We start from the raw sequence: 14,425 nt of genomic DNA, 5'->3' as shown, positions 1-14,425 counted from the left end.
AAAATATGGCCATGTAATTTTGTTATACATACAGAGAACAACGTTGGAAATACAAAAAAAAGTCAGAGCGCACAGTTGATCTTAGACAGTGATCCCTAAGTGAACCATTACAACTACAATGAGACTGACATAACATTGAATTGAATTAGTGGAACCCAAGCCCTCAGGTGGCAATTGTGGACAAAACAGCTCTGAAAACATATCTGTGGATACATACACTTGACCGAGGACAAACAAATTAATAGAATTATCTTTATCCATTACAATGACTTTTTAATATGACAACATTCAAATAATCGAGAAACCTGATAACACCTAGGTATGGCTCTAGATAGTGTGTAAAAACATTGCCTTAATTAATTGATGCTTTACTTATGGCCTTGTGTATCTTTTATCTACACTAAGACAGTTCTTAGTCTTTTTTCAAGTTTACTAATGATAGTTTAGCAACAGGCTACTACAAAATTTTCCAATTTCATTATAGTAAGTTTGTTAATACTGATTTTATACCTAGTTTTGTTATCTAGCCTACAGTTGATGGTGGATATTTGAAGGTAAGGAAATCTGCCATTACAGAGTAAGAGTATCCACTAGAAAGAGCATTTCCAATGGTTAGTAACTTGATCGAATAGCTGGATATGAGCCAATACTTTTTGCCTATCTGTGACTCAAGAGTTTCATGCTTTGGAAAAATAATTGCTATGCTTTTGTGGGACACCCTCATGGGTGCTTTTTGGTAAAGGAGTGGTAAGTAGTAGCCAGAGGTATGGAAAATTCCAGTCCCACACCAGGATAAAACCCAAAAAATCGGTGCGTGACTCAAGTCAAAAAAGATTTGAGAGTTACATGAGCTGCCATTTTAGGTTCCAGAACGGACTATCATTTTGAGTTTGACTGTTGAATCACTTCTAATTTGAGAGTTGCATCATGATTAAAAAAGAACAAAGGTTGACCACAATCAAAGACAAAGCCCTTGCAGGCTACGGTCAGGGCGGAGTGTGCGGATCCGCGCCACTGGCAGGAAATATCAAATATTGTTTCTGTCCACTTAGGTTGATTCTGGTCTTGTATTTTTTCACTTCTAGCTTGACAGGAGTCTGGCAGAAACGGGAACAGTAAAAAGATCTGTTCATAGAGCGTATGCATGTCTCGGCAGATTTATTCAGTCGGGGTTGACCTTTGTTATGCAGGGCTTAGAGACCTTTTTGGGTTTAATTATCTGCGTAATAAGAGGGAACATTCTGTTCCACTTTTTCTTAGAAAAGTGTTTCTTCAGCTCGTAGTGTAAGTCATACTGTTTAGTGTCCAAGGGTTGCACAACATCATCAATAGCATCTGTATGAGAAGCCCAATGATTTTCACTTGACCTCATCATGCAGACTCAGAGGTTATAAACAACCCAGAAAATAAAGCTTGTGTCAGTGTAGACCTTGTGGAAACATCTGGGAGTATGGCAAACTAGCATAGCCGCCCTCAGACGAGATTCTTCGCATTTATGAAAACTGCTCTGGGAGCAGGGATTGCACATGGTACAAACTGCACCTAGCTTGTCCTGCCACCTACCCACTCCAGCCCTTCAGATGCATTTGCTATTCTCCAACATCTCAAAAAATAAGGAATGGCAGCTGTACTAGCAACATCTGTTTACAGATTCATATGGTTAACGTAGCGTCATGGGTGCTAGCAAAAAAACCTGCTCATTGGTCATCATGTGCCTCCCTAGGCCCTGCTCAGCCGTAAATGAGTAAACCGAGGGCTGTTCGCGACCATAAGCAGGCGCGAAAAAACATGTTGACCATTACTGGGATTTCCCACCAAAGGCAGGCCTCTTTTTTTGTTCTCTACTCGTGATTTATCAATGCAATAATCTTTAGGGATCAAAAAAGCAGGGCAGACAAAACATCACATTTAAATACATGTTACAGTACTTCAGTTAGTGTTTTCACTATTGATGCAATCCACGAGTTCAACCCTCTGTGGCTAACTGTTCCATTCACCATGCAGAGGTCTATAACATTAGTTATAACATTATTATCCAGTTTGCTGGGTAATAATCATTCTGGAACTAACGTTTAACAGCAACTAGAGTTTGAGACTGTGTTAAATGGTGTAGAAGTAAATCTAATACTTCTGTAAAGATGAGGAAACACGATTTGTAGCCTAACTAGACATAATTGTTTGTCTTTTAGCAGATACTTGGCGCCTTTCCTTCTCGAACATTGAAAAGGACATTTTAATGAAGCACGGTAATAAAAAAACATGCTGCGAAAAAGATGGTCAGAAATGCTGCAGGTCAGTGGCTTTTAAACTGGACAAACTGATAGGACAAACTATTAAATACGTTGGGGACAAATGGGAAAGTATTCCTGTAAAATGTTTTTATAATTTCCAGACTTTGGTTTCAGTACATGTAAAATATGAAGTTTTCCAGGACTTTCTGGTTGGATAATCGTTTTAGCTTTTTTCCCTTTAGATGAAAAATGCATAAGCTCCATCACTAATGTGGTTGGGGGTTTAGCTTCTCTTAAAGGTGCAGCAGTGACTATTATGATAGAAAAACAAGGTACTTACCTTCTGTAATGCTCTCCCATAGGCACCACCCACGGGAGCGGAAGTCACTTTACAAAGTAATTTGATAATTTAGTCATTAAACAGTATACTGATCCTAAAATAACATCATTTGATCTAGTCCACTCCACAAAACTGGGAAGAGGAAGACCAGTGAAGAAACTACCGTTACAGTATCCACCAGAAAGAGCATTACTGAAGGTAAGTAACTTGTTCTGCTGATGGAGGCTTCTACCTGGAGATTTCAAGTTTTTTGAGTAGATGTCAAAGCAGTACATTACTACACCAGGAAATCCTGCAGGATTGTGTGGGTGAAATGGTCCCCAATGTAGACTTGAATGGCGAGACATTAGTGTCTGGTGAAGGTGTGTACGGATGCCCATTTAGCAGCCTTGATGATTCTAACACCGAAACTCAATAGTTGTGGCCTTGCCTGTGGTGTAATGAGTCCAAAGGCCCTCAGTAGGCTTCTTTTTGCCCTGGGGAGGATTTTATGCACAGGACGATTCATCTGGACATGGTTCGCGTCTGAAATTGTTTTTATCTTCTTACAACCGGCAAATCCAATAAAAACCTGGTCATCCACCCAGTGCCTCTTTCTGAGCTTAATGTAAAAGCTAGGAGCTCTTTTGGGGTCCACCTGGGGAAGCCTGTCCTTCTTAGAGGGATGAGGTGAAACAAAAAAAAGCAGGGAGAGTGATGGACTCTGATCCTGCAGGGCGAGACTAACTTCAGAAGAAAGTAAGCGCAATTTTTCAGGACCAGTTTGTCAGGGAAGAAGGCGGATTATGGAGGTCGCAGGAGAATTGCAATGAGGAATACTGCCTTGACTGTCCTATTTCTCAGTGAACAGTTGAGCATAGGCTCAACATGCATGGACATCAAAAACATCAAGACCAAATTAAGATTCAATTGAGGTATAATAAAGGGCACAGGAGGGAACATGTATGTGAGCCCTTAAAAAAAAAAAACAACACAAGCGGTGACTTGAATAATAAAGGTTGGACAGGCAAATGTAGAAATACCGAACAAGCCAACAAGTAACTCTTAACAATGCCCACCACAAAACCTTATTGGGCTACAGAAAAAACAAACAACAAAAGATAAGGCAGGCTTACTTGAAGAGGATCCTCTTGATGGTCACCAGATCACAAACTCTCTCTCAAGACTAAATTGATTTAGTAGATGGGCTTCTAGCCATGAGAATACCATCCACTACCTCCACAGGCAGATCAAATCTACTCTGTTGTAGTCACTTAGTCTCCATTCATGGACGTGTAAGTTGTGGGGACTCAAGTGAAGTGCCTTGCCCTACCGCTGAGAGGGGTGGACCTTCTGAAAAGGCAGAGTGATCGAATTAAAGATGCTCAGGATATTGGTGTACCACGCTTTTTTTGCCCAATCCAAGGCTACTAGAATTTTGTGAGCTCTGTCTATTCTGACCTTCTTCAGAACCCTGGGCAGGAGACATGGGGTGGGAATGCGTGAAGGACACCAAAGCCCCACTTCAGGTGGAATGCGTCTTCCAAGGAGCCTCTTTCAATAGATGTACCAGTGTTATTGGCACACAGAGGATCAGAATGACCTTCCAAAAAAAAGGAAAAAAGACTGCATGGAGGTATATTTATAATCTGACTCGGATGACAGTGCCCAAAACTCCCTCGTGACATAGTGATTCCTCAAAAACCCTGGAATATTCCCAGACACCTAAAAATCCTCCGAACCAATGGGTCGGATTTCTCTATAGGATGACCCAATGTGTGTACCCTATTGAATCAAACAGCCTTATGGGAAAGGAGGGATCACTTTGAAAGTCTATTTCTAGATTCAGAAGTAACCGAACAGAAGAATGGAGTCACCCACATAGCTCTGTCTGTACTAATGTGCACTGCTATCATGAGAATCACTGAGAAAAGCAGGAACACGTTTCCCTGGTCAATGTTAAAGAATTGCATCCAGAGACCACTGCCTCCAGATCCTGTTTCCAGCTGAAGAAACTAGAGGTTAAAATGTCTGTCTTCCAGTAACTCAATAATGACTGCTACAATAATCCCTACCCTAATGCTCTTCACCTAACAAAACCTAGGGACCTATTCACAAAGATTTTACTATTAGTATGTGTGACTTACTCTTGTAATACTCCTGACTTACTGGAATTGAGGAACAGGCCAAGAATACAAGAGTAAAGCATAGCAAAATCTTTGGAATTGGGCCCAAGAGTTTCAACCTAATACACCGTTGAACAATCCCAGAGATACTTCACCTGAAAAATGACCTTGTTACCTGACAAAAAGGCCAATAATTCCTTCCTAAGGGTGCTAGTTTCGTTGACTAACCCTCCCGTATTTAAGTATCCTAATGAAGACACATTGTATATACACAAAAAGATACAAAACTTATTTCATCAAATTGTCCTCCACCAAACCTTTACCCCAGAAGCAAGCACCTCAGAGCGATCTCACTGACCTTGTCAGCGTGCATTGGCTTTCCCCACCGCGCAGCTCCTCCTAGTAGTGGTCTGCCCTTCTAAGCCCTAGGCTCGTAGTTCGAGGCCCATCTTCACCCGCAGGCCCCTGTCTGCGCCTCATCTCTGGTGGCCCAGTGATGAGCTCTTGGTTCGAGGCATGTGGGCTGCTGAATTCATATCTGTGCATAGATCGCCGCCTAGTGTTGGGTCCGGATGTTTGCACGTTGTTGTCCTGGAAGAGTCTTCGAAGTATCCTGAGATAGGTGACTCCTCCCCTGGACCACAGTGCGCATGGGCATCCTCTCCATCCTCAGATTGTTTTTTTCCGCCATTGGGTTCGGATGTGCTTATCTTGACTCAAGTTAGGAAAATTTAGTTTTCAGGCCAAAAGGCCTTTAGTTTTCGACGGTACTGTTCCCGATCGGTATCGACAGTTTACAGGCTAGTTTTCACGGCTTTAACAACTTTTCGGATCCATTAAATCCGACCATCGACCGAACTTAGACGATGGAATCGAGGACCCCATTCAAGCGGTGTCCTGTTTGCCACGCCAAATACCCCCATATCGACGTCCACCCGGTGTGTAACAAATGCCTCTCACCGGATCATGACGAATCGAAATGCATGGCCTGTGCCCGATTCAGATCCAAGAAGACTCTCCGGAATCGACGCGCCGCGCAACTGGAAGCGCAGCAAGCGGCACCGGCCCCGACCAATATCTTCAGCACCGAGGACGAAGATGTGGAAAGCGTGGAAAATATACCCTCCAGCCCCACTTCCGAACACGGTTCCCGATCGGAAGATGTCGATGAGCTTTTTCACAGGGAAGAAGCCGACGACGAGGTAGGAGACTACGATGAGGCCTTAGGGGCCGAAGAAGGTAGCTCCGGTGAGGAGCAAGGCCTACCCATCCAAATTGAGGCTATCCCAGTGTGTCAGTCGACGGCACCGGTCGAGGGATCGCCTTCGGGCCTTACCCAAGACCAATCCCGCAGTCCTTCGGCCCCGCCCTCTGGCCCGGCCTCGGACATACAGCAAGAGCCATTGTTACCTAAAAAGACTGGTTTCCCTACCACGAAACCGAAACCAATCATCGCACCGGTTAAACAGAAACCGAAAGTGAAACTGACACTGGTAGGCTCGAGGACCACCACACCTTCGACGCCAGCCAAACCCGTCGGCTCCGACCGCACCAAAAGGGACTTCGGTGCCGAACTCGCTGCAGCCGATGTCGGCGCCAACCCAAAAAGAAAAGCCGTCGGTACCGTCAAAGCGCCTCGGCCCCCGGCACCGAAGCAATCGGCACCGGCCACCAAGGTGAAAATAGCCACTGCATCGCTATCCACCTCGAAGGCAGCGACTACGGTACACTCATCGACGCCGTCGACGGCTCCTACCCCTCCTCGACTCGATCACTTCGAAGAAGTCCACACCTGCCTCTACGGAACCACTCGGCGCCAAAGAACCGTCGGCGTTCCAGGTGCGACAAGTGGCAGCGTCCTTGCAACGCATCAGGGAAAAGGCAGCCCTCCAGACCTTGTCGGGCTCCGAACCGACACGGGCACAGAAGGCACCTTCGGCACCGGCCAACATCACCTTTGGTTTGCCGCCATCCACGGCGCCGAAAATGTTCGAAATCAGAACCCGCGTTACCCGGACAAGGTCCCCATCTACCGAACACTCGACTACTGGGACATCGCCGTCCCACTTCATCAACGCCGACACCGGCAGGCTCATGCTCCGAAGGCGGAAGATCACTTCAGGGCAAGCTTTGGACTCTTATAGGATCCCGCTAAAACAAAAAATGCCAGCGGAATCGGAGCCAGTTCTTTATAAACGCATCCACACCTCTTACACAGATCCATCATTCTCTCCAACGCACTCCGACACGGATGCAGTGGAGGACTACATGGGTGACGACACCACCTACCCCGAAGACATAGACCCTGAGGGACAGCAAGACCCTGATCAAGTCTGGGATGACCCTGTAGACCCAGGTGCCGCTCTGGATACACAGGACACGCAACTTTATGGCGCAAAAACGTCCCCCACAGAGGACACTGCTGCATTCAACGCCCTCATTGAACGTGCCGCAGCCAATCATGGAGTGCAACTCCACTCAGACACTATCGAGGATGATTTCTTGGTGGACACTTTCGCATCCTCCGAGAGGACTGTAAAGACTCTGCTCATGTTAAAAGGTGTCCTCAAGCCAGCAAAGGACATTTTCAAGGAAACCACCAGGGCACGGGTAATAAACCCCAGGATCGAGAAAAAGTACAAACCCGCACCTGGAGACCCCACGTACATTAGAAGCCAGTTGCCTCTGGACTCCATTGTAGTTGCCAATGCTCGCAAACGGGCACACTCGCAGACAACTGGTGATGCTCCTCCCCCGGACAAAGAGTCCAAGGTTCTAGAGACCTCCGGTAAACGGATTGCAGCCCAGGCAGCAAACATATGGCGCATCGCCAATACACAGGCCCTCCTAGCTCGCTACGACCGCTCACACTATGACACGTTAGAGACCCTACTCCAACACCTGCCAGACGAGTACAAAGAGGCAGCGGAGCTCCTCGTCAGGGAGGGACAACTGCTCACAAACGCATCCATCAAGTGTGCACTGGATGCCGCAGACACTGCTGCAAGGGCAATAAACACCAGCGTCATGCTACGACGACACGCCTGGTTACGAATCTCCGGATTCAAACCTGAGGTCCAAAATAACATCCTCAATCAGCCGGTCAACCCTGACTACTTATTTGGACCGGAGGTTGACACCACCTTAGAAAAGATAAAAAAAGACACGGACACTGCGAAGTCAATGGGGGCTCTGCAAACGCAGACATTTCGTAGTGGCTCCTTTCGTCGCTCCGGAAATAGAGGTGCAGGTAGAGGACAAGGGGCACAGCAAACCTACAATAAAGGGGGCACACAGAGTTCCTACGATAAAAACACCCGAGGTGGATATCGTGGCTCCAGCACCAAGGGCAGAGGACGTGGTTACGGCAATACCAGGTCCTCCCCCAAGAACAAACAGTGACGCCCTCTCCCTTCCCCCCGCCCACATAACACCTGTCGGGGGAAGGCTCCAGCGGTTCCTGTCCACGTGGGATTCCATCACCACGGACAGGTGGGTCAAAGATGTTATCCAACACGGTTACTGTCTCGAATTAACCTCCACTCCACCCACCATACCGCCAAGGCACCGTCCTATGTCCTCAGAGCACTTAGCGTTATTACAGCAGGAGGTGCTAAGTATGCTGCAAAAAGGCGCAATAGAGGTCGTGCCCGTACACCAGCAGGGAACAGGGGTGTACTCTCTGTACTTCTTAATACCAAAAAAGGACGGGTCACTCAGACCTATCCTAGACCTGAGACCCCTCAACCACTACATTCTCTCAGAGCATTTTCACATGCTCACCCTACAGCAGGTTCTCCCGCTCCTCAGACAGGGAGATTTCCTAGCCACGCTAGACCTCAAAGATGCGTATTTCCACATACCCATACACCCGTCACACAGAAAATATCTCCGGTTCACCATTCAGGGGCAGCACTATCAATTCAAAGTCCTCCCCTTCGGAGTGACAACAGCACCCAGAGTTTTCACAAAGTGCCTAGCTACCGTGGCTGCACATCTACGGAGGCAACACATTCACGTCTACCCTTACCTGGACGACTGGCTTGTTCAGGCAAAGTCAGCCCAGCAATGTGCCAGCCACATGTCCCGCACCATTCACCTTCTTCACAGTCTGGGATTCTCACTAAATTACCCAAAGTCACATCTCCAACCCGCACACGTACAACAGTACCTAGGTGCGACCATAGACACTCTGGCAGCCACAGCTCAGCCAAATTTAGTGAGGATCAACAGCATGCAAATGCTGATTTCCAAGTTCAAACCCCAACACTACCTTCCTGCGCGAGTGTTCATGCAGTTGATAGGCATGATGGCCTCCTGCATTTTCATAGTCCCACACGCGAGACTACATATGCGCCCGCTTCAGGAGTGCTTAGCACGTCAATGGAATCAGGCTCACGGGCAATTAAAAGACCTAGTGTTGGTGAGCGGTCGGGCATACAACTCTCTGCATTGGTGGAATCCACAAAACCTTTGCAAGGGCCGGCCGTTCCAAGAGCCTGTCCCACAAATAATACTGACAGCGGACGCGTCTCTCCAGGGATGGGGAGCCCATGTACTCAATTACACAGTGCAGGGACTATGGACTACACAACAAAAGAGGATGCACATCAACCTTCTGGAACTGATGGCAATCTTCCTAGCTATGAAAGCATTCAAAGTACACCTGTGCAACAAGGTCGTGTTGATCCGGACGGACAACATGACTGCCATGTACTACATACAGAAGCAGGGAGGAACACACTCTCCACAATTGTCTCATCTGGCTCAGAGCATGTGGAAGTGGGCCATTCAGAGGAACATATTCCTCATGGCGGAACACCTCCCAGGCAAGGACAACCAGATGGCGGATCTGCTCAGCAGACACAGCCACCAGATGCACGAGTGGGAGTTACACCCATCAGTACTCCAACCATACTTCCAGCAGTGGGGTCATCCAGAGATAGACCTATTCGCCACAAGGGAAAACGCAAAATGCCAAAGCTTTGCCGCCAGGTTCCCACATCCAGAGTCGCAGGGCAATGCGATATGGATGAACTGGTCCGGCAGATTTGCGTACGCTTTTCCCCCAGCGCCGTTGATACCGCTAGTGGCACGCAAACTGCGACAGCACTCACTGACACTCATCCTGGTTGCTCCAACATGGGCACGCCAGCCATGGTACACCACCTTTCTGGAACTATCCGTGGTGCCGCATCAAAGGCTGCGGATCAAACCCGCGCTTTTGACGCAGAACCATGGAGAAATTCAGCACCCAGATCCGCAACAGCTGAACCTGGCAATCTGGCTCCTGAAGTCCTAGAGTTTGGCTACCTAAACCTGCCACCTGACTGTATGGAGATCATTAAGGAAGCTAGGAGACCCACTACCAGAGCTTGCTATGCAGCCAAATGGAAAAGGTTTGTCATTTATTGCAATAACAATGGCATTAACCCGCTAGACGCATCCATTCAAAACATAATCTGTTACCTCTTACACCTATACCGATGCAATCTGGCATACACCTCAATACGTATCCATTTAACCGCAATAGCAGCCTATCTCCAAAACAGGCAGCACCTCTCTTTATTCAGAGTGCCTGCCATCAAAGCCTTCTTGGAGGGACTTAAATGAGTAATACCCCCAAGACACCCACCAGCACCAGTGTGGAACCTCAACTTGGTCCTCACCCGACTGATGGGTCCACCCTTCGAACCTCTCCACTCATGTGAGATTCAATTCCTCACCTGGAAAGTAGCTTTCCTAGTAGCAATCACTTCGTTGAGAAGAGTTAGTGAACTCCAGGCACTAACCATTCAAGAGCCATTCATACAGGTTCACGCAAACAGGGTCGTACTACGTACCAACCCCAAATTCATGCCTAAAGTAATATCGCAGTTCCACATGAATCAAACCATTGAACTGCCTGTTTTCTTTCAGAATCCACAAAATGTCGCTGAAAGAATGCTCCATACACTAGACGTCAAAAGAGCCCTCATGTACTATATAGACAGAACTAAAAACTTTAGGAAGACAAAACAACTTTTCGTCGCCTTTTCCCCACAACACAAAGGCAACGCAATCTCCAAAGCAGGTATAGCCAGATGGATCGTTAAATGTATTCAAATTTGCTATAAAAAGGCTAAACGCACATTAACGATTCCCCCACGGGCCCACTCAACACGTAAGTTAGGGGCCTCCATGGCTTTCCTGGGAAACATTCCTTTACATGATATATGTAGAGCAGCCACATGATCCACTATACATACATTTACCAAACACTATTGTGTAGATGTACACTCAAAACAGCAGGCAGCTGTAGGACAGGCTGTTCTCAAAACTCTTTTTCAGACCGCTGCAGCTGGCACTGGTGGCCGCCGCTAATGGGAGGTACTGCTATGTATTCTATGCACAGATATGAATTCAGCAGCCCACATGCCTCGAACTGAATATGCTACTTACCAGTATGCAACTGTTCTTGGCATGTAGGGCTGCTGACATTCATATCGCCCACCCTCCTCCCCGGCGCCTGTAGCAGCTGCAGCTCTCAGAATTACTGTATAGCATGGTCATCACTTTCTATATCTACTCCATCACTGCCACAATGGCGAAAAACAATCTGAGGATGGAGAGGATGCCCATGCGCACTGTGGTCCAGGGGAGGAGTCACCTATCTCAGGATACTTCGAAGACTCTTCCAGGACAACAACGTGCAAACATCCGGACACAACACTAGGCGGCGATCTATGCACAGATATGAATGTCAGCAGCCCTACATGCCAAGAACAGATGCATACTGGTAAGTAGCATATTCATTTCGTCTGCTGTTTGTTTTCTTTTCATTCTATTGCAGTTTGATTTCTTTTATTGCCTTTCTTGTATTTCTTTGCGCTGCCTCTTGTTTTCACTGTTCACTTCTGTCCTTTACTCTCATTCCGGTTACCCCCTTCCCACCCTTGCCGCTGCTCGCTCCCCATGGCCCTGCCCCCTTCCAAGCTCCATTTTCCCACCTCCCAGCTGACCATCCCTCCTGCATTCCCAACACTACTTAATGGAGGCTGATGTGCGGCTGTGCCAAAGGCAAGCCTGTCTGCGCCTGTCAGCACCAGGACCGCGCTCAGCGACACGGACCCTGGTTCCTGCAACCCCCACTGCTACGATGCCAGCACCCTCCACACACTCCACTCTGGACGTTCCACCGCCTGCCACCGAAGAACATCCAAGGCCCGTTCACCTGCTGCAACTGTGCCTTCTCCTGCCTCCACACACCAGACCCATTGACCCTCAAGAACTGAACCGCTGCATCCTACTGAACACTTGTTCCCTCAAAAGACACTCTGTGGAGATCTGGGACCTGCTCGACTCCATCTCCCCGACGTTACCTTCTTCACGGAAACCTGGATGAACCCCACCGCAGCCCTGGACATCACAATCGCCATCCCCAACGGCTATAAAATCGTCCACATGGACAGCATCAACCAGCCAGGTGGAGGCATCACCATCATACACAAACACCCTCCACCTCACAACCAGCTCCAATGACCTCTCACCTGACATGGAACACGTCCACTTCCAGATCAAGACCAACCCGAACACCACCATCTGCGGTACCCTAGTATATAGACCTCCTGGATCACCCCCCCCCCCCCCCTCAGCAGAGCCATAGCCAACTTCATCACTCACCACGCTCTCGTCTCAATGGACTACATCATCCTCCACGACCTCAATTTCCACCTAGATAACCTAGACAACCACAACACCTGATCCCTACTGGAGCACCTTGCCACCATCGGACTCGAACAACTGGTCACCTCTCCAACCTACTCAGCAAGACACATGCTCAACCACATATCCTCCTCAAGCAACAACATCTCCATCAGCCACTCCTCCAAACCATATTGGACTGACCATCATTGCGTTCACTTCCCATTCACCAAACCCACCATACACTACCATGCCCACTGCTATCCTTGCTGAAGCTGGAACAAGGTCACCAAAGACCAGCTCACCACCTCTCTCAGCAAAACCTCACCACCAACATCCACGGACGCCAACGCCTCAGCATGCCACCTCCACCTTAGGATCTCCAACTATGCCAACACACTGGCTCCCCTCAGGAAACCCTCAGGTAAGCAGCCCTCCAAGAAAGCCAGCTGGTTCTCTTCCGCCTTCCAAGAGTCCAGGAGCACCTGCAGATAGCTTCAGAAAAGATGGAGGAGCAGCAAGATCGTGGCACACCACGGAGCCTTCAAAACTGCAGTCACCGCACACCACCACCTCATCAGAACAACAAAGAAAGCAGCCATACAGGAACGCATCAACACCAACGTACACAACAGCAAATAACTTCACCGTGGTCAAAGAATTCGCCAAACCCAACACCGAGATAGCAGACATTCCCCCATCTCAAGACCTCTGCGACAACCTCGCCACAGATCAAGGAGATCTATGACAACTTTGCAATCCAAGACTCACCACCCGCCCGCATCCACTGCACCCAATGGCTCTAAACTCCAGCAGACTCTGCCTAACTGGACCACCCTCACCTCTGAAGACACCCTCACGATCATGAAAAGCATCCACTCCAAAGCCCCTTTGGATCCCTGCCCTCACCACATCTTCAACAGAGCGGGCACCTCCATTGCACCCGAACTCTGCCGCACCATCTCCTGCTCAATCGAGTCTGCCACCTTCCCTGAAGACTGGAAACACGCAGAGATCAACCCCTTGCTGAAGAAACACTCTGCCGACCCGACAGACCTCAAGAAGCACAGACCCATTTATCTGCTCCCATTCCCATCAAAAGTCATCGAGAAAGCCATTAACGCCCAACTCTCTGAGTTCATCTAAACAAACCACATCCTGGACCTTTCCCAGTTGGGCTTTAGAAGCAACCACAGCACTGAGACCGCTCTCCTCACCACTACTGACGACATCCGCACATTCTTTGACCAAGCCGAGACTGCAGCCCTCATCCTCGTAGACCTCTCAGCCGCCTTAGACACCAACTCCCACCACACCTTCTGTGCAAGACTCCAGGACGCCGCGACAAAGCCTTATAATGGATCCCCTCTTCCACACCAGCCAAACATAGAGACTACCACCGTTCCACTCAGAACCCACAGAGATCAGCTGTGGAGCGCATCAGGGATCCTCCCTAAGCCCCATCCTCTTCAACATCGAAATGGCCCCACTTGCAGCCATCATCAGAAGCCACGGTCTCAACATTGACTCCTACGCAGATGACACCTAGCTGATTCTCTCCATTACTGACGAACCCACAGCCACGAAAAGCAACTTCCACAACTGGATGAAGGCAGTCGCCACCTGGATGAAGGACAGCTGCCTTGAGCTCAACTCACACAAGACCGAAGTCCTCATCCTGGGCTTCACCCCCTCTGCCTAGGATGATTCTTGGTGGCCCGCATCACTCTGAACCCCCCCCCCCCACACACCCACGGATCACACACAAAACCTCAGCATTATCCTGGACTCCTCGCTCTCAATGAACTGCCAAATCATTGACGTCTTGTCCTCTTGCTTCCACTCGAAGATCTTCAAGTGGATCCACATTGAGTCCAGGAAGACGGTCACCCATGCGCTCCTAAAGAAACTGAAGAACAACCAGAATACCTTCGCCAGACTCATCCTGAACATCCCCTGCCACAGACTGGGATGAGGCCCAAATAATTACCAGTAGCTGAGATTAATTAAAGCATTCCATCCATTACTTTTTTTATGCTTTAGTGTGTGGCCTCAAGCAGCAGTGC

General features: G+C 48.3%; 1 protein-coding gene across 4 annotated transcripts in view; it reads left to right on the top strand.

Annotated features, from left to right (window-relative positions):
• The window catches only part of CGAS (cyclic GMP-AMP synthase), a 222,844-nt gene that overhangs the window by 123,479 nt on the left and 84,940 nt on the right, over nucleotides 1–14,425 (top strand). For 2 of the 4 annotated variants that reach the window (XM_085610943.1, XM_085610945.1), the window contains exon 4: nucleotides 2,190–2,292. The exons of 1 other annotated variant lie outside the window; for it this stretch is intronic. In XM_085610943.1, coding sequence (XP_085467069.1) covers nucleotides 2,190–2,292 — 103 coding nt within the window. The remainder of the gene's footprint in view (nucleotides 1–2,189; nucleotides 2,293–14,425) is intronic. One more of the 4 variants, XM_085610944.1, reaches the window with a different exon arrangement.

The sequence above is a fragment of the Triturus cristatus genome, chromosome 6 (genome assembly GCF_964204655.1).
Source record: "Triturus cristatus chromosome 6, aTriCri1.1, whole genome shotgun sequence".
In the NCBI taxonomy this organism is placed as follows: Eukaryota; Metazoa; Chordata; class Amphibia; order Caudata; family Salamandridae; genus Triturus; species Triturus cristatus.
Note: the sequence above shows the minus strand (reverse complement) of the source record. Positions and strands in the feature narration are given on the sequence as shown.